We start from the raw sequence: 21,081 nt of genomic DNA on the forward strand, positions 1-21,081 counted from the left end.
AACAACTGGTGTAAGTATGGAAGTTTTCTTCCTATTTTAACTATTCTAAACAATCTCTCATTAGTAGATTATGAAACTTTTAGACCACCTATGTTAGGCTAAGATTCAAAGCAAACTCTTTCATGGTTAATGTTTCCTAAAAGCAAAAGGAAAATTCCTTTTTTTTTTTTTCATTTGTGCAGATGATGCAGGGGAGTGAGTACAAAGTGTGTCCGCTCAATCCTTCTAAAGATAATACACTGGAAACATTTTGGTGGGTGTGAATCACTCAGACAAGCATTCTTCACTCAGAAATAGAAACTGGCCTTATTTGTTCCAGATGTTATACAGCTGCAGGGAAGTTAAAGCCAGTGGTCCTGTTTTCAATGCAACCAAACTCTTATTGCATTTGGAATTTCTTAACCAATGAACTCATGTTACTTGTTCTAAGACCTGCACGATTTTCTTTTTTTCCAGTTTTTCCATTTACAAACAACTTTGTTTCAAGGGAACTACACTTCAGAATTAATGAGTCTACATCTGTGTTGTACAAAGGAAACACATCCTGTTTACCACTGTTTCCACCTTTCATTTATCTCAACCTCTTTAATTTCAGGCGTAAAACATCTCAAAGAGAGTGCTTGAAGTAAAAGAAAAGGAGAATTGAGTTGTATGGTTCTTAATATTTTATAGCTCTTTAAAGATGGAATGATGAGATGTTCATCTTAGGAAGAATTTCAAGCAGAATCATTAGGGAGGATATTGAGTATAAAGATATAACTCAAATTGCTGTTTGTAGTTTGAAAAACTTGACTTATTAGTTTATTTCTTAACTTGCCTGTAGGTCTGTAAGAGCTGCTGTGTTGATGCATGAAATATAAAATTTACCCTCTTTGAAGAGGGTAAATAAGTTAAGAAATTAAGTAAGTGATATACATACTAATTTTATATCTAGTCCATAAAAATGAAAATATATGCATTCTATTTTGTTTGAGAACATTCGTGTCTGCAACACAGAGTACCAGATTTTGAGATTACTGTTTTTATAGAGAAGATTTTTTCAAATTGTGGTTCATGGACAATCTACAGCAGAATCACACTGGTAGCTTTATGAAAATATGTACTTCTAGGCCCAGTTGAGTTAGAATCTCTGCAAATTGGGCCTGCGGAGCTAGAGGGACTCCAGAGATCAGAAAACAACAAAGTCTCATCTTCCAGCTGTGAACAGCAAAGCCTAGAGAAGTTAAGTGAATTTCTCAAAATTATGAAGCCAGTTAATAATAAAGTAAAGGCCTAAAATTTTGTTTATTAATGCTAAGACCAACATTCTTTCCCAGTTAGTTTTTATCCTTCAAAAGGATTTTAAAAATAAAATTTAAAGGAACATTTAGGGGCTTCCTAGGTGTCTGGATGGTAAAGAAGCCACCTGCCATGCAGGGGACACAGGAGACGGGAGTTCAAGGCCAGGGTCGGGAAGATCCCCTGGAAGAGGAAATGGCAACCCACTACAGTATTTTTGCCTGAAAAATTCCATGGACCGAGGAGCCTGGTGGGCTAGAGCTGTAAAGGGTTGGATGCTACTGAGCAGCTGTGCAAGTACCCAAACATCACTGGATGTCTCACTTAACAATTCTTTTATATAATATATTTTATGAAAGCGTTAGTTGCTCAGTTGTGTCCAACTCTTTGCAACTTCGTGAACTGCAGCCTGCCAGGGTCCTCTGTCCACAGAATTCTCCAGGCAAGAATATTGGAGTGGGTAGCCACTCCTGTCTCCAGGGGATCTTCCCAACCCAGGGATTGAACCCAGGTCTCCTGAATTGCAGGCAGATTCTTTTACTGTCTGAGCCACCAGGAAGACCAATATACTTTATGCATGTATAATATAACATACAATAATATATTTGTTATTAATTATCCAAATCCTTATTCTCCAAGATTTTGGAAGTACCTTTCCTTCAGACTCAGCATGAATCTTTTGAGTTATAATTAAAATCTTCCAGGAAAAAGAGGAAAATGTTATGTTTCATGGATTATTGATTAAGTCTTTGAAATTTCATGATTGATTATTGTGGAAATGAGTGCTTATTAATTAAAGCTATTCAAACCATTCAAATAGCAGTTTGGATTCAGTAATGATTCTTCAAAGACATACACAAAAACTATAATTGATGGCATACATTCTTGGTATATGTATATGGTATAGGTTAAAATCGAACCTTAAAATAGTCTGTGTGATGCCATTCAAAACTGATTCAAAAACTTGTTCCACACATATTAATAATGCTATTAATCATTTTATATGTTTTCTTATGTATGTAGTTTAGCCTACACAAAGGAAAAGACTCTGCGAATGCTATTTATTAAGTTTTCTATAATTTGCCTCAAGTGATAGTGTGCTGACACTCATTTGGGGCTTCCCTGGTGGCTCAGATGGTGAAGAATCTGCCTGCAATGTGGGAGACCTGGGTTCAGTCCCTGGGATGGGAAGATCCCCTGGAGAAGGGAATGGATTCCCACTCCAGTGTTCTTGCCTGGGGAATCCTATGGTCAGAGGAGCCTGGCAGGCTACAATCCATGGGGTGGCAAAGTCAGACACGACAGAGCAACTTTCATTTTCACTTTCTGACACCCACTTATGAGTAAAGAGGCATTACCAGAGACAAGATGTGCACACATACTTCTCTGCTATTCATAAGTGAACGCTCCTAAATGCATTAAAGACAATATTGTTTTCAGTGTTAGTCACACATAAAAAAGGGATATTAGAATTTTGGGTATGTATGCGGGATGAGAGCCTCTCTTCTGTAAATGACTCATCACCGAATTCACTGACTAGACTCCACAGAATCAGAGCAAAAAATGGATATGGAGTCCACTGGTTCTCTGACCTAATTCTGCTGCCAGGCAAAGAGGAGTGTTCTCACATGTGAGTTCCATTTAAATCCCCCCCAAATTCTTCCCTGTTGATTTCTGATAATTTATTGAATTTTGAAGTTTTTTTCTTTCTTTAAGGATAGTAGACACTTGTTTCCACATAGCTTTTCATTTATAAATTAAAAAAAAAACTTAAGGTCAATTATTTAATAATTTTTGAGTGATGGTAGAGATACAATAAAATATGATGAGATTCATAAATGTAAAAGCAGATGTACCTTAGGGTCCACATTGAGAATTTTTCTGTCTCTTTTGTATTTGAAAAGTAAGCCTTCTGGATTATCAGCAATCACTTGGTAGTTGGGAGTTGAATTCCAAACAGCAATATGACTGTCCCAGTTGTAAAAACTATAAAAATAAATATTTATTAGGAATTAATATGCATAGTGAATTAAATGGACAAATATATTCCAGACAATATTTGGGGAAGTTCAGCTTCAAGATAAATGGATAAGATCACAGTCTGTAGAACCACGCAGACCACAGGTGTGATTAAAATTCTTGCAGAAAAGATTAGACTGGGTTCTGAATCATTTAGATACATATTTATGACTATTTTGCATGATTTCCTGGTTTGGACACTCTAAGATCTAGGGCCTATTCCAGTATTATATTCCCAGGAAGAAGAAAATTGATGTAATTTAAGGCTATTTCTTCTAGCCTCAGACTCTTCAGGTTATTGAGTATTCAGGGTATTAAATAAGAAGCTGTTTACTGGAAGGAAAAGTAGGCTAAGTCACCTCTTTTCATTCAAAATCAATTAATTTGTTTCTTTAAGGGTCTATTTTTCAATGATACATTTCCCAGGCAGTAAGAAAACTACTTGTGTTTGAGAGGTGACCACAGGCCAGGCATGATGTGATGTATTCTACAACATCCATATGAAACTGCTCTTACTTCACAGACAAGGCAAGGATATCAGAGGAGTTCAACTAGTATAGTTAACATTAGAAATATAATATTTCAACCCAGATCTGTGTGTTTCAAAACATATACATACTCTTTCTACCACTCAGCATTGCCTGTTCAACTCTTTCTTTGGATGATCTATGGAAACTTTGAATTTTTTCCATGTCTTATTTTATATTTGTCAACACAAATATAATGCTGTTATGTGTTAGAAGCATCCTCAACATACTTATTTTTATGTATCTTATTCCCATTAACACATTTCTAATATTATGTTTGCTTTTAAAATGATAGCTGTAGAGATAAGACATGGATCGCTCACAGCCCAGTATGCCTCTCAAATATTTGTAATATTTATTTTTAATTATTTCCCCCTTATCCTATTTCTGGGTTGTTTTGCCTTCTGTTACTGCTCTTCATTTTGAAAGAGTAGATTTCATTGATTAAAGTCACTCTGAATTACATTTTTTTCTGAGGCATCAACTTTTTGCTATTACCAGAAAATGTGACATGTTTACCTTCAAATATTTTAATATTCAAAAACTGATTGTATAGATCATATATTTAAATCTTCAGGGGTGCATATGAGTGAGAACTAGTCCCTCTCTTCCCCTCTTACTTCTTCTATGGTCAAGACATAATAACATCTGCCCTTTCTGAGGCATAGAGTTAGAAAAAGAAGTTTTCCAACCACCTCTGTCTGTTTTGTCAACCCTTCCCAAGACAGCAGGAATGACTATCTGATTAACAACTTGAGGGCAGCAGCTGAACATTCATGCTTTCTAGGTCCTCACTTTAGCCAGCTTTTGGCAATCTCAGTGCCCAATAGGTTGATGATAGGAGAGCTGCCAACAGTACTGGTGGTAAATTCAATCCACTAGAAAAGGAATTACAAGACAATTTGACTTCACACTCAAACTGGGTTCCTCAATTCAGTTTAATTCATAATAAGGAAGATAAACTGACCTCCATCCACCTGGGTGTTCAGTTAGGAGACTGACAAACTGGAATAAGGGACAGGGGTGTGATTCTCAACCTTACGTGTGTGTGCATTTCTGAGATATATAGATAGAGACAATCTCACTAAAATGCTTGAGTCATAGTTGTACTCTGAGGGGCATGGTTTATATCACACATTCCTATCTTGTTGCTCGGACTTCAAATTAAAAGCCTCATTGAAGTTCAGGCAGATTTTTTGAATATATATTAATATGTATATATATATACACATACTCATTATGTAAGAAAGTCAATTTGTCTAGCATATGGTACTTTTGATGAAGTGACTTGGATTTTTGGTCAATACTTTTTGTTCTCCTATTCAGGGAAGGGTAATAGGCTTCATTTCAAATGCCAATGCTAATAGCTAATACTTATTAATATTTAATAATAGTGACTAATACATTTAATAAGCATCATGTACCGGGTAGTGTTTTGAGACTAAGGGATCTATGATTAATCTTATCGCCAACCCCATGAAGTAGGCATAAAGCTATCCCATTTTATACATACAGAGCCCAGGTCATCATGAAGTGTGTCTGTGGATGAAAATGAGGAACTGGATTTAGTAACATACTGAAAAGTGGATTTAATGGTTGTGAGAAAAATGTCGACGAGATAAGAGTCTAGATTACTCTCAGATTTCTGATTTGAGTACCTAAGTGGATAGATTATTAATGTTTACTAGAAAATAAAACACAAAGTAAGGAACAGATTGCAGGAGATAGAAGGGGATTATTTTAGTTTTAGATGTGTTTAACTTGAAATCCTCAGGAAATATCCAAGAAAATGAAGGCAAAGGTCTTGGTTTGTGCTGTTTACTGCCATATTTCCAATTCCTTTTTAGAGCCCATGCCTGACACATGGTAGATACTAAATGTATATTAACAGAATAAATAGGTAATGGATAAATTTCTAAATTTAGAGTTTTCTTAGATGGAGAAGGGGTTTCCCCAGTAGCTCAGAGGAAAGTATCTGCCTGCAATGCAGAAGATGTGGATTGTATCTCTGAGTCGGGAAAATCCCCTGGAGGAGGAAATGGTAACCCACTCCAGTATTCTTGCTGGGACAATCCTATGGATGGAGGAGCCTGGCAGGCTACAGTCTGTGGGGTCGCAAAGAGCTGGACATGACTGAGTGGCTGAGCATGCTTCAATGGCGTACCAGCAGTACCAGCAGTATTTAACTTTCAATAGGTGACTGAGATAGACAAAGGAGAAAATGTGAATAAGAATGAAATCTGGGGGACTTCCCTGGTGGTTCAGTGGTGAAGACTTCACCTTCCAACATGTGTCTTGCAGACAAAAAACCAAAACATAAAACAGAAGCAATAGTGTAACATATTCAATAAAGATATTAAAAATGGTTTGCATGAAAAAAATTTAATAAAAATAAAAAAAATTTTAAAAAGAGTGAAACCTGGGAACGTCAGTTTTGTAGGAAAAGAAGAGGAATCAGTAAAGGAAATTAAAAAACAGTGATCTGAAGCATCAGGAAGAACCAGGAGGGTTATTTTATTGCAAAATCTGAAAAGAGGAGAATATATAAAGAAACAGTACTTTAGGAAAGATTACAGTGCCAAATGCTTTATAATTCAGATAATGAATGAAAAGAGTTCATCCAAATTTTCACTTGGAAGGATATTACAAAAAAACAGTTGCAGTAAAATGGTGGGAGCAAACTTCAGTTATAGAGAATTTAAGAGACAATGAGAAAAGATCATTGAATAAAAAAATTCCTGTATTAATTTAGTTATGAAGGAAACAAGAAAACTAGGACAGCATTGAAAAGGATATAAAAAATTAAAGGTCAGGTTTTTTATAGGATGAACTATTCTTGAATTTGTTTCCATGATGTGAAGAGGGAAAAGTAGAGAAAGCAGGATCCTAAAGCAGCAGGAGGTATAAAAAGGCTTTATTATAAAAAAATTATATATGAGATGATATACTGAATATGCAACAGCATTATGATACATCTCTTCTATGGAGATTAATTTGATTTTAGTAAGAATCCTGCATAATGTTTATTTCTATTCCTATTATATAGATGAGGGCACTGGAGCTAAGGAGCTTCCCAAGTGTCTCTAGTGGTAAAGAAGATGCTTGCCAATGCAGGAAGTGCAAGAGATGTGGGTTTGACCCCTGGATCGGGAAGATCCCCTGGAGTAGGAAATGGCAACCCACTTCAGTATTCTTGCCTGAAAAATTCCATGGACAGAGGAGCTTGGCGGGCTACAGTCCATGGGGCTGCAAAGAGTCAGACATGACTGAGCACATACACTGGAGCTAAGAGAAGATAAATGTTTAAAATTTATATTATTAGCAAGTACTAGAATACAGTCTCAAATCCAGTCTATAGGCTCTAAAACAAGTACTGTTTCTTAAAATTTTTATTTTATTGTATTAAGAACACTCAACAGGAGACCTTCTCTCTTTACAAATTTTAAGTGCACATTATGTTGACTATAAGTATAATACTGCACATCGGGGCTTTAGAGCTTACTTGTCTTGTTTCAGTGAAACTTGACGTCAATTGATTATTAACTCCACCTAGACAGTGTGTCGAAAGCAGAGACATCACTTTGCCAACAAAGGTTTTTCCAGTAGTCATGTATGGATGTGAGAGTTGGACCGTAAAGAAGGCTAAGTGCCTAAGAATTTATGCTTTTAACTGTGGTGCTGAAAGAAAACTCTTTTTTTTTTCATTTATTTTTATTAGTTGGAGGCTAATTACTTTACAATATTGTAGTGGTTTTTGTCATACATTGACATGAATCAGCCATGGATTTACAAGTATTCCCCATCCCGATCCCCCCTCCCACCTCCCTCTCCACCCGACTCCTCTGGGTCCTCCCAGTGCACCAGGCCCGAGCACTTGTCTCATGCATCCCACCTGGGCTGGTGATCTGTTTCACCATAGGTAATATACATGCTGTTCTCTCAAAACATCCCACCCTCACCTTCTCCCAAGTTCAAAAGTCTGTTCTGTACTTCTGTGTCTCTTTTTCTGTTTTGCATATAGCCCAAAGCAATCTATAGATTCAATGCAATCCCTATCAAGCTACCAACGGTATTTTTCACAGAACTAGAACAAATAATTTCACAATTTGTATGGAAATACAAAAAACCTCGAATAGCCAAACTAATCTTAAGAAAGAAGAATGGAACTGGAGGAATCAACCTGCCTGACTTCAGACTCTACTACAAAGCCACAGTCATCAAGACAGTATGGTACTGGCACAAAGACAGAAATATAGATCAATGGAACAGAATAGAAAGCCCAGAGATAAATCCACGAACCTATGGACACCTTATCTTTGACAAAGGAGGCAAGGATATACAATGGAAAAAAACACTCCAGTATTCTTGCCTGGAGAATTCCATGGACAGAGAAACCTAGTGGGCTACAGTCCATGGGGTCACAAAGAGTCGGACACAACTGAGTGACTAATACTAACACACTTCTACCTTTCTTTAGGGTCAGTATCTGGAGATTTATTTCATCCCTTTTTTGGGGGAACATTCTTGCCTGATTATTGATTTTCCTTGACTTTCTGTGTTGCTGCCTGCATATTAGACAAAGTAGATGCCTCTCCCAGTCTTCATGAAATGGCTTGTTACAGGAGAAGACCACCACCTATCAACTTGGATAGAGATTCATTGGCCCATTCTAACTTTTTCCCTCCCCAGGAAGAAGCAGGCAGCTGGGGATTTTCTGTGATGGGAAGTGAGTGGGATGTATGATGTCTACCAGCCCAAGATGCTGTAACCATTTTCTTCCAGGTGCATAGAATGTGCCTGACCCAACAGAAATCCAAGACTGACAAAATGGAAGTTAGTTCTCTATGGAGCCCCTCTTAGAACAGCTGGGAGTTTGGGTACAGAAACCAATCCCTGCTTCCCCTGGGAGAAGCTGAGGGCTAGAGGGTTTCTTTTTCATAGTGTGATGCTAAGCTGGCAAAAGGTAATCCAGTAAGAGGGTGTCTCAAATCTCTATTGGCTTTGTTAAGGCTGGTTTTCATTTGACTGGGGGGTACATGGACTTTTCAGTTGTTTCTGGATTTCTTACAAAGGGAATTTGTCTGGGAAGAGTTACTGAATCTGTGTATTTGTTGGGGGGAAGAAGAGTCCAGGGCTTCCCACTCTGCTATCTTGTTGATGTCACCAACCCAAACATTCTTTTTAATCTGATGTTTATTGATTTTTTTAAAGTGGCAAAGTAATTGTCAATGCAGAACGTGTTAATGTATATTTAAATCTTAATTCCACTCCTTTTAAGCCATCTATATCCAACTCCATATTCTAGATAGTATTATAACTCATAATTCTATTTGAATTTTTATTGTCTATTAGTATTCTTTGATAGTTCTTCTACAGTACTGTTTTGCACTTATTGAGGTCTTGGGTTCTCCAGGTCACCCTTTTTATTCTCATTTATAACAACTAATTTCTTAACTTCTCTATCATTCTTGAGACACTTGCCAATAATCACAACTGTCTAGCTCAATAGACCCTCTTGGTATTCATAAATACCAACTCTAGGTCAGTTCAAATGTTTGCCTTCTCTGTTCTTGGATATAGTCTTTTGACAATTCTTGCTGAAAACAACATACTGTACCATAGATGTAATTCTAAATTTCAAATTCTAACCCCCAATTCTAGATCCTACAGAGTAACTTTTTATGTATTCTAGTTCTCTTTCTCTATCTTTCATTATGTTATTCATGCATCCTATTCCTCCACTTCCTTCTTTACTATCAGAAAATGACCTTACTTCTTAGTTTATTAGTAAAAAAGGACACTAAATGGGAACATGATCAAGATCCTATCCTTTCACTTGCAAATTTATTCATATTGACACTGTTCTCTAACCTTCCTTCAGCTCAGAATGAATGCCTCTCTTCTTTTCCAAGATAAAAAAAAAAAACTCTATTTGTTTTCTGAATTCCATTCCTTATTGTCTTCTTTGTTACTTTAATAGTTACTCAACATTTCTCTAATATAATCAAACTCATCTCCCTATACAATTTTTCTCCGAACTAACACACACATATAAATTTCAGCTAAACAAGGAAAAGAAAGAGACATAAAGAAAGAGACAGAGAGAAAGAAGTTAAAAAAGAAAGAAAGAAAGAAAAGAGAGGAATAAAAGAGAGAAAGGAAAAAGGAGAAAAGAGATTTAAAAACTTCCTCAAACTCATATTCTCCTGATGGATTATAATTAAGTCTATCTTCTCTATACCAGCTTACCCCAAACCATGTTCCATCTCAGTTCTCTCACCTGAACTGCTGACCCACATCACCTGCTCAACTGCACTTACCGGGGTAAACCACAGGCATCTCAATCTCAGCATGAAGTGTTACTTGCTCAGTCGTGTCTGACTCTTTGCGACCCCATGGACTGTAGCCCACCAGGCTCCTCTGTCCATGGAATTTTCCAGACAAGAATACTGGAGTGGGTAGCCATTTCCTTCTCCAGGGGATCTTCCCAACCCAGGGATGGAACCTAGGTCTCCTTCATTGCAGGCAGATTCTTTATAGTCTGAGCTACCAGGGAAGCCCCAATGTCAACATATTAAAAAGTAATTTTTTCTTTCCCATCTTCCAAACCTGTTTATTCTACACTTGCTACACTGTTTCTATCAACAAGTAGCACTCAATAAATATTCATAAACTAAATTAATGATACAATGCCAGTATTTGTTATCATTCATCATTCAATTGATTATATTATTTTCAATTACTACAGAACTAAAACAAGGAAGTAGAAAGAAAGTTATTTTAAAAGGTAAATAAGAGAATTCATCTAGAACATTGATCTGGGACTTAAATCTGAACTCTGAAGTAATTGTTTAAATTTTCTCTGTCTAAAATTTAGAGGTTGACCTATATATTGCAAAGGCTCTTCACAATGGAAATAGTCTATTATTATGAAAGCCTCCTTTGATTCAGTGAATTATGCATGTTATTCTAATTTACGTATAAATGTTCACATCTAGAAAATACTTGTAGAAAAGTTCAAACATACTATATGTAAAGTTGAAGAACATAAATGGATAATTTCTGTGAAATTAATTAAGGTGTTGGAGTAACAGAACAAATTACCATTTGCTCCCCATGATAAACATCTTAGTAATTGGGCATTTTATTATATAAGAGCATATTTATATACAACTTATATAAATAAGTTAGAATAATGAGTTGAGATAAATAGGTGTAAAATTTGTTCATTAAGTGACAAAGTGTCCTTATGCATATTTTTGGAAACAATTACTTGTTTGTTATCTATTTTACATGATGACTCCTAGTGTCAGAAAAAAGATATTTTTATTACATCACAGGGAAACAGGGCTTTGGACCACCAGGGGGAGTAAAGTTCAAAGCCATTGTCTCCAAAATGCTTTGTCCTAATTTTGTTCAATATCTTCCTTCAAGTGCCATATTTAGGGAAACTATGGAAGCATAATGGACAATGCTATCAAAGATTAGAAAATTTTGCACATAAAAATACATTTAAGGGAAACCAACATCTTAAGGGTGAATCCAGAACAAAAATAGTGACTATAACAATTACAGTCTCCACTACCTAAAGCATAGGGAAAAAAATAAGATCATTATGGTATGAACAGGAAATCTGACATCACGGAGAACACATTACTGAAAGAGAACCTATTAGCACCTAAGAGATTTTCCCTATGAGTATAATCAACAGTTCATAATGAATAGGAGGGAGTTTTTATTTCAATCTCCATTAATAATGGAATCTTTCTGGGTTTTAAAGAGTTGGACCAGTAGGCATTTATAATACCTAATACTTGAATATGCTTATAAAGTTAAAACACATTCTATTTGAGAGAAAAATAAAGAATATTTATGATACAATTTTTAGGAAGAGAGATATTTATATTTAAAGGAAATTTATAAAAACAGAAATAAATTTAGAAAACTTACAAAAACAGTTTTTGTGAAATCAAAAGATTTTATTGAGAAATGAAAATTCAGGGGGTTTTATATGAGTCATGGGGACATTTAGGCATTAAACATTATTGTCTCCTTTTTAATCTCTGTGTAGACAGTCTGCAAGTAGGATGGCTACAGTTTTACTGTCCAAACTAGGATCTTTCTGAGAAAGAAAGAAGCTGCTGACAATTGTGCCAAGACAATAAGAGTAAGCTCAGATAATGCCAGGAAAACTGAGGTGTGTGGTCGCCACACCTACAGACCATTTAAACGCTGCTGTTTTAGAGCTGATTTATCCAATGTTTGTCTAAACTGTTCTAAAGGTTTGCCATAGATTTGCCAAAACTATGATAAAGATGTTTAAAAAATGCTAAGACATGTTTTCTTATGGTTGATCCTTTTTATTTTATTGCTGTGGAAAAATTATATGAAATTGCAATTGTGGTAAAGAGACATGAAATTTAATCTAGAATAATAAACACTCCTGTTCTTTTTCTATTTTCCAAATAATATCAAAGCAGTAAAATGTTCTATAACAAACTAATTTCCTGAAATATCATATTCCCTGTAAAAATATCAGTTTGATCAGTTATTTTAGTTGGTAAGGATATGAAATCTAAAGTTTAGTGTTTCCAAAAGTTAGTTAACTTGGCTCCTATTCATGGCTATATAATGTACCTCTAACTCAATCAGCTATTTAATGAACACATATTCCAGTTGGGAAAATACAGATAACTGTTGACCAACCTACTGTAACTATTAAAGTAACTGAAAACATTAAGTGCCCTAGTGACAGGTAGTTAGGAGGGTCATTCAATTCAATTCAACACATCAAAAATAAAAACAAAGAATTATAATACAGCCTGAGAAATGATACAATAGGTATTTGTGTAAGGTATTTTTGGACTGTTAAGGTAAAAAAAACTATGCATCTTGGTAAGATATGCTTCTAATGAGATTTTCCTGATGGAAAGAAACAGGGCCAAGCATTCTAGGTAGAAAGGACATTAAAGTTAGACAAGAACTGAAAAATTTGTATGCTGTCATATTCGACTCTTGCCAGGCTCCTCTGTCCATGGGATTCTGCCAGCAAAAATACTAGAATGGGTTGCCTTTTCCTTCTCCAGGGGATCTTCCCAACCCAAGGGTCAAACCTGCGTCTCTCAGGTAGGTCTCCTGCATTGGCAGGCAGATTCTTTACCATTAATGCCACCTGGGGAGCCTGGAAAATGGGTATATATCTATTAGTATTAACCTTTATAAGAGATCCTCAGTAGTTTCATACTAACGAGGCAGAAAATAAATTGCTGTGGATTGAGAATCAAACATGGACTGTGATTCCTGTCTCCCACCGAAATGCAGAAAACTTTGGGTGTGCCTTCCCTTCAGGGAGAGCAAAGGAAGCAAGAAGAACTGGCAATGTTGGATCTCCTCTCCCTTGAAGGCATGTGGATAAAAGGGAGTGTTCATTGCCAGGAGGTCACTGAGTCAGAAGACAGATGGGCACCTGTCTGGCATGTTCACCATGTTACGTGCTCTAAATCCAAAGTGCAATGTCAAGTATGTGGACTGATTATGGAAGGTGTTAAGGGTAAGATGAACGTTATAATATTTGGGATACTTGAATATTTGTCATAAGTCCCCTAAGGTAAAGAATAATGTAACACTTGATCAGAGGAATCCTTCTTATAGAAAGAGATTCAGAGGAAGTATTCCAAATCTGCTTCCATACTCCCATGCTGGCCTCCTCACTGTGGATCCCAGCCTTCTGGCAAGGCCTCTGGAATGTTTCATTGCTACCCACGTGCAATAGGAAAGGAGTAGGTGATGATAACAGATCTACTCATTACCATATCTCCCCAGAGTAAGGAAAGAGAGTTACACAAAGCCCTTTCTGAATTTTCAAAGGGAGCAAATATTAGAAGCATCCTGGAGTACCTTTCAGTTCCAAATCACAGAGTGAGAATCTCAAGGTCAAGCAAGAATGGCACTATCTATTCTTAGAGTAATTGAGCTATCCAGCCACTCCTCATGAAGAAGCTGAAGAGGAAGCACTTCCCTAAGGCAGAAACCCGAGGGAAGGGTGCATGTATGGGCCGCGTGTCACAGAGACCCCTACCTTAATTTCCGATATTATTATTGCAACAACTGTCAGTAATGTTATTTTGCATTGAGGTAGTGCTTTTTCATTTACCAAGAACCTTTATACTGTTGTTCAATGTCCAGAATAATGATGTGTTAGGCAGGGCATTTATTTATAGGTCATTTCAACATATTGGATATAACTCCCGGTGCTATACTGTAAATCATTGTTGTTTATTTCATGTACAGTCATTTGTATCTGTTAATCCTATATTCTTATTTTGTTCCCTCTTCTCTCCCTCTTTTTGGTAACTATAAGTTTGTTTTCTATGTCTATGATTCTATTTCTGTTTTGTCAAATACATTTGTTTAATGTACTTTGTTTTATTCTTTAGATTTCGCATTTTTCAGTCTAACTTACTTCACTAAGCACAATACCCTCTAGTTCCATTATGTTGCTGAAAATGGCATCATTTCATCCTTTTGGAGGCTGATAATATTCCATTGTATATGCATGCTGACTCCTCTTTATCCATTCATCTCTTGATGGGCACTTGACTTGCTCCCAGATCTTGACCACTGTAAATAGTGCTGCTATGAACACTGCGGTGGAAGTATCTTTTCGAACTAGTGTTTTCATATTTTTTAAATATACATACCCAGCAGTGGAATTATTAGATCATATGGCAGTTTTATTTTTGGGGGGAACTCCATACTGTTTTTCAGAGTGGCTACATCAATTTACATTCCCACTAACAGTGTACAAGTGGTCCCTTTTCTCCACATTCTCACCAGAATTTGTTATTTATGGACACATTTTATGTTTTTTATGTCACAATTTACACTGGATATACATAAGAAAAAAATGTGAGAAGGAGACAGAGAAATTTCATACAAATGTAAGAGGAGTAAGACAGTGGCATGAGAACCAAAAGGAATAGAAGATATAAAAAAAGAACAAGGACATCAAACCCCTTGTCAAATGCAAGAAAGAAATGAGAAAATGACCAAAATTTGATAGCTATTATTGGTAACTGTTCTCTTAGGAGCTAGTGTGCCTTTATCTTAGGTTAAGGAGACTGCATTTTCCAGTACTCATGTCAGGATATGAGAGTTGGACCATAAAGAAGGCTTAGCACCGAAAAATGGATGCTTTCAAACTGTGATGCTGGAGAAGATTCTTGAGAGTACCTTGGACAGGAAAGAGATCAAACCAGTCAATCCTCAAGGAAATCAACTCTGAATATTCATTAGAAGGACTGACGTTGAAGCTGAAGTTCCAATATTTTGGCCACCTGATGAGAAGAGCCGACTCATTAGAAAAGATCCTGATCCTGGGGAAGACTGAAGGCAAAAGGAGAAGGGGACGGCAGAGGTTGGGATGGTTGGATGGCATCATTGACTCAACGGACATGGGTTTGAGCGAACTCTGGGAGAGAGTGAAGGACAGGGAAGCCTGGTGAACTGAAGTCTATAGGGTCCCAAAGAGTTGGACATGACTTAGTGACTGAACAACAACAAGGAGATTGTATAGGTAAGTTATCTCTGTTACTTGTAAGGAAATTATAAGATTAAAGTTCTCTTATTTAAAGATAATAAACATTCTTTGGTTTAACATACTCTTTCTATTGAAAGGTCTTGACAATTCAAATTTTGTGAATATGAAATTATTTGGAACTATTGTAACAGCAACATCACTTTTATTTTTATACTATGAATATTGAGATATTCTTTAGGTTTACTGATCTTTCTATAAGTAGATTCTGGCCTGTAATCACCATTGTTTTCCTTCATATCTATGGATATATTTCTAGAATCATAATTTTTTAGTCATGACTATGTGATAAGGTAAGGCATTTTAATAAAGAAATGTCAGTATATTAGGGAGAGGAAATTATGGTGGGTCCTAGAGACTAGAGAATGGAAGCAGATGTGAAAACTGGATTGTAGGAATGTTGGGAGGAAGACTGGATAGCCTTCAGGCTCAGGCACTATAATTGTGTCTTGACATGAAATGGCTCTGAATTTGTTAAAAAGACATGCAATTTAGAACTATATTTTAGGTGAATGTTACGAAACAGCATTTAGGCAACATGAAGCTATGGTGGAGGGACGTAACACTGGAGAAGAGACTGCCTTCTCTGCTGCTATACCTGGAGAGATACTGCCCAGATTAGAAGTGAAATCCCAAGTCATTGAAGTACTTTTTTTTAGAATTTTACCAGGCGTATGCATTAACTGCCTATTAGAGCTCATGTTTTGGTAACGTTTGTCTAGGAAATGGGATCATTTGGCAGTACAAGTAAGATGATCTCAAGAAGGCTGGAGATTCTGCGCCTGAATCGCAATCCTCTAGGAAGGGAAGACACCCAAATTGCTAGGTGACTTGGTTTCAACAGAAACAACTTGTTGAAAGGGGGTTCCATGGCTAATGAAAATGGTTTTGTGAGTTTGTGTCCGTCAAATATAGTAACAAAAACTTAACCACTTTGGAACAGGTAGGCTTGGAAGGCAGAATTCAAAATATCTTCTGTGATCTCTGCGCTTTGGTGGTACGCCCACAGTGCTGCTTGGCAAAAGGGGCTTTACTAATTGTTTGACCTCAATATAGGGAAAAAATTCTGGATTATCCAGATGGGCACAATGCTATTGTTGTTGCTGTTTTAGTTGCTAAGTTGTGTCTAGCTCTTTTGTGACCCCATGGACTGTAGCTGGCCAGGCTCCTCTGTCCATAGGATTTCCCAGGCAAGAATACTGGAGTGGGTTGCCATTTCCTTCTCCAGGGGATCTTCCTGACCCTGGAATCGAACCCATGTCTCCTGCATTGGCTAAGCCACCAGGAAAGTCTGGTAATGCTATCATAAGAGCCCATAAAAACAGAAAAGAAAGCCAGAAGAAGTCAGAGAAATTCAAAGTATGAGAAGGATTTTCATACATTCATTGTTTCTGGCTTTAATATGGAGGGGCCACGGGGACCTCAGCAGTATAAGTAGATGGAACTGAAATCTGCCAACAATCTAAATGGACTTGGGAGTATATTCTTCCCCAGAGCATGCAAAAAGGAATGCAGTTTTTGCCTTCATCTCAGTCTTGTGAGGCCCTGAACTGAGAATCCAGCCATACTGTGCTGACCTACGGACGGTGACATGTGTGTTATTCTAAGCTGCTAAATTTGTGGTAATTTGTCACTTGGCATTAAAAAGCTAAGACATCAGGCGTTTGCAGGGGCCTTAGCATTAACTTAAGGGAGTATGTTGAGGAGGAAATAAACATTTTATCACAGTTGGGAGGCTGGGACGGACCTGAGGTTCAACATTGAGTTTGAATGTTAAAAGGAATGTGACCTCATTTTGCACTCCCGATTGGTAAAGTAGGAATATAAGTTATAATTAGAATGTGATCAGGGAGAAATAACAAAAATACCAGTGAAACAACAAAAACTAAAGCAATGAGAAGCCACATAGCTGGAAAACAACCTTAGGCAGAAAGGGGAGCCAAACACTTCATAGCCTTTGACTTTTCATTGGGCAATTTTTTTTTTTTTTAATTTCGGTAGATGCTATGGAAAGTTATCTTTAAAAAAAAGAAAAAGTCTGTCTGCCCAACTGTGCAGAGATAAGCCAGGAAAAGAAGTGCTGGCTCCTCTGGGATAGAATGAAAATGGGAGCAGCTTTTCTCTGGGGCCCATCACAGTGATGGGAGTAAGAAGTGAGGAGAAAAGCACTAAGTGGAAAGAACTGGAGCTGCTCATCCAGCTCTCCTTCCTCATCTGACATATCTCCTTCAAAGGCCTTCTTCATTCAAATAGTCAGGTTTTTGGTGTTTTATTTTTACAAGTGAAACCATTACCTTATACTGACTTTGTGCCAGAGCTCTTTTCATGACCCTACCTGCTACTCAATCTTTTTCCTGCAATGATTTTCCTTCTCCTTCCTTTGCTAATTTTAACACTGAAACAGAAGAAGCAATGTCTTATCATGTTTATGAGTCATGACTGCATGAACATGAGTCACCAGTAAGTGTTACCACTACCCACCCAGTCACCCAGCCTAGAAACGTGGGTTACTTCAGGCTTTCCCCACTTCCTCCTCTACATCCTCTCTTGTCAAGTCTTATAGAGTGTATTTCCTTAACCTCTCACGTCCATCCTCTTCTCTCCAAAGGCTGTATCATACATCAGTTCTCACCTGAATTAATACAATTCCTTGATAACCAGCCTCTCAGCTTTGTCTGTATCCCCTGTCGTCCTTGCAATCACAGGTAACTTTCAGTATAGCACATCAGATAGGACATCCCTGATAAAAATACTTTTCTGACACCCGTGACTTTCTAACAACACTCTATAGAGTGTCGCACACAAACTCTCCAAAACCTGGAAGCTGACTCTTTGGCCACCCCACAAACTTCCAACCCCAGATTTCTCTTAAGCTTTTTCTACGATGTATTTCTTTCAACATGCCATTCCATGCCCTGACAGTGCCTCCCTACCATCAGGCACGCTGTTTTCTTTGTCTGGATTGCCCTCTCTGCATTTCTTTTTCTCATCTTCTCAAGTGCTACTCTTTCTCCAAATCTCTTATCACATAATCCCTCCTCCAGTCTCTGCGCTGAATAGACACTCTACTTATAAATATTTATTTATTTGGCTATGCCGGGTCTTTGTTGCAGCATGCAGGACCCTTAGGTGTAGCAGGCAGGATCTTTTTAGATATGGCATGTAGGATCTAGTTCCCTGTTCAGGGATAGAACCCGGGCCCCCTGCGTCAGGAGCATGGAGTCTTAGCCACTGGACCATCCAGGAAATCCTAATACTCTTCTTTTAGGAACACTAAAGTTCTGTCTTGTAACAATTGATTTACTCGTCTGTCTCTCAGCAGTAAAGAATTTGCCTGCAATGCAAGAGACACAGATTCGATCCCTGGGTCAGAAAGACCCCCTAGAGAAGGAGATGGCATCCCATCCCACTATTCTTGCCTGAAAAATCCCGTGGACAGAGGAGCCTGACAGGTCTATGGGGTTGCAAAAGAGTCAGGCATGACTTAGTGACTAGACCACCAAACCACCACCTTCTCAATTAGCCTGTGAGCCCCATAAGGGTATTCTTGCCTGGAAAATTCCATGGACGGGGAGCCTGGTGGGCTGCAGTCCATGGGATCGCAGAGTCGGGCATGACTGAGCATGCATGCAGGCTCATAAGGGTAGGAACCAGGCTTTATTTGACTGCTCCCAGAGCTTCTTCAGCACCTGGTGCTTTGTTATTTCCAACGAGTGTTTAACTTTTTCCTTTGCTACCACAAGACTGCCGTCAACTTAAAATTGACTTTCATCTTCAGCATCAGTTTCTCTTTCTCTCCTGGGTCTACTGTTACTTTCTTTCTCCTTTGGTCTTCATCTGCCCTGCTAAGAGCTTTGGGTCAGGACATTATGAGATACTTATACATTAGCATGGAAGAATTCTGTCTTCTTTCATTTGCTAGTGTCATGGACTGACACTGTGGGAGTGTATGCTCTGTCACTTTTAAGAGAACACATTTTTGAGTGGGAGGGGAGGCTGTTTACTGACCCTCCTTCAACTACATCATATACTCAGCACTTTCTTTGTTTGTTCAAAGCATAACTCTCTTGTCAGTATGACCGGAGCCTCAGACACCCCACTGAAAACTGAATGGTAGGGATTATTACAGTTGGGTAAAACACTGCATTGAAAAACCTGTTGTTTAACCCTTGAGAAGCTGGTAAGATATGATTTTGGCAAGCATTTGAACTTGATAATAATGACAAAACATACAAAGGTAAATGAGCAATATTTTGCTTAGTAAACAGAATATGAAGATTAAGAGAGAATATACATTGAATGTTACAAAGCCTCCAGAGGAAATGAAGGGGAGGATATGTGGACCACTGTTTATTTGATTGGCACATACTGAAGGATTTCCTAAGCCTAAAAGCAATGGAAGGAATCCTAAAGGGAAAGATAGACCAATTTAACTTCATAACAATTTAAAATATTTTTATGTCAAGAGAAGTCATAAAAATAGAGGGAGTAAATATGGAAAAATGTGTGCCATAAATATCCTGAAATTATAATGCTCTCTTACAAAGCAATTTAAAAAATCTCAAGGATCCTAACTTTAAAATTTGGAAGAGACCAGGAACTTCCCTGGTCGTCTAGTGGGTAGATTCCCACTCCCAATGCAGGATACCTGAGGTTTGATCCTTGCTCAGGGAACTAGATGCTGCATGCTGAGGGTTCACACGCCACAACAAAGATCATGAGAGCCACAACTAAGCCCCAGTGCAGTCAAATAAGACAAATAGATTAATTAAGTAAATATTTAATAAATAAATACACTAGTCCTTTTAAAAAAAAGTTGGGTGAGACCAAGGATAGATATATCACAGAAAATAAAACAATGGTCAGCAAATAATTAAAATGAGCATTGCTAACAAAAAAATAAATGTTTTTGACTTTTAAAATGGAGACTAATTAAGAAGTGTATAATACTACCAACTAGCGAGGGTATCAGGAGACAAGCATGCACACATTGATAGCTTGTGACAGTGCAAATTATTACGCTTTGGAACGCGATTTGGCAGTGTGCAAAATAAGCCTTGTAAGAATTTATATCACTTGGCCCAGCAATTCCACCTCTAGGAACCATAGAGAGATATGTACATAAAGACTCTCTACAGTATTAGTTATAACAACGATGGTTTGAAGTCAGCCTACGGGGTCCAAACTCCTAGGCTAGGCAGTCAGAGGACCAGATTCTTACTTAAACTGGGTCTGTGGCTTCCCTGATAGCTCACTTGGTAAAGAATTTGTTTGCAATGTAGGAATGGGAAAGATCCACTAGAGAAGGGATAGACTACCCACTCCAGTATTCGTGGGCTTCTCTTGTGGCTTAGCTGGTAAAGAATCTGCCTGCACAGTGTGGGAGACCTGAGATCAATCCCTGGGTTGGGAAGAGCCCCAGAAGAAGGGAAAGGCTACCCACTCCAGTATTCTGACCTGGAGAATTCCATGGACTGTACAGGTCTTGGGGTCGCAAAGAGTTGGACATGACTGAGCGACATTCACTTTTCAACTAGCAGTAGCAATGAAAAAGGCAGACTAGGAGGCAGAGCATTGAGAGAGAACAGTGGTTTTTAAACAGCAAATACTGTGATTCTTTTTTGAATTCCAAAATCAATTTGCTGGGCCACAGCCAGAATG

The 21,081-nt window shown here is 37.7% G+C and overlaps 1 protein-coding gene across 2 annotated transcripts in view; it reads right to left on the reverse strand.

The window, feature by feature from the left end:
- The window catches only part of CFAP299 (cilia and flagella associated protein 299), a 623,215-nt gene that overhangs the window by 19,773 nt on the left and 582,361 nt on the right, over positions 1-21,081 (reverse strand). For both annotated transcript variants that reach the window (XM_065914730.1, XM_065914729.1), the window contains one exon: positions 3,135-3,264. In XM_065914730.1, the coding sequence (XP_065770802.1) occupies positions 3,135-3,264 (130 nt within the window). The remainder of the gene's footprint in view (positions 1-3,134; positions 3,265-21,081) is intronic.

The sequence above is a fragment of the Muntiacus reevesi genome, chromosome 22, assembly GCF_963930625.1.
Source record: "Muntiacus reevesi chromosome 22, mMunRee1.1, whole genome shotgun sequence".
Classification (NCBI taxonomy): domain Eukaryota; kingdom Metazoa; phylum Chordata; class Mammalia; order Artiodactyla; family Cervidae; genus Muntiacus; species Muntiacus reevesi.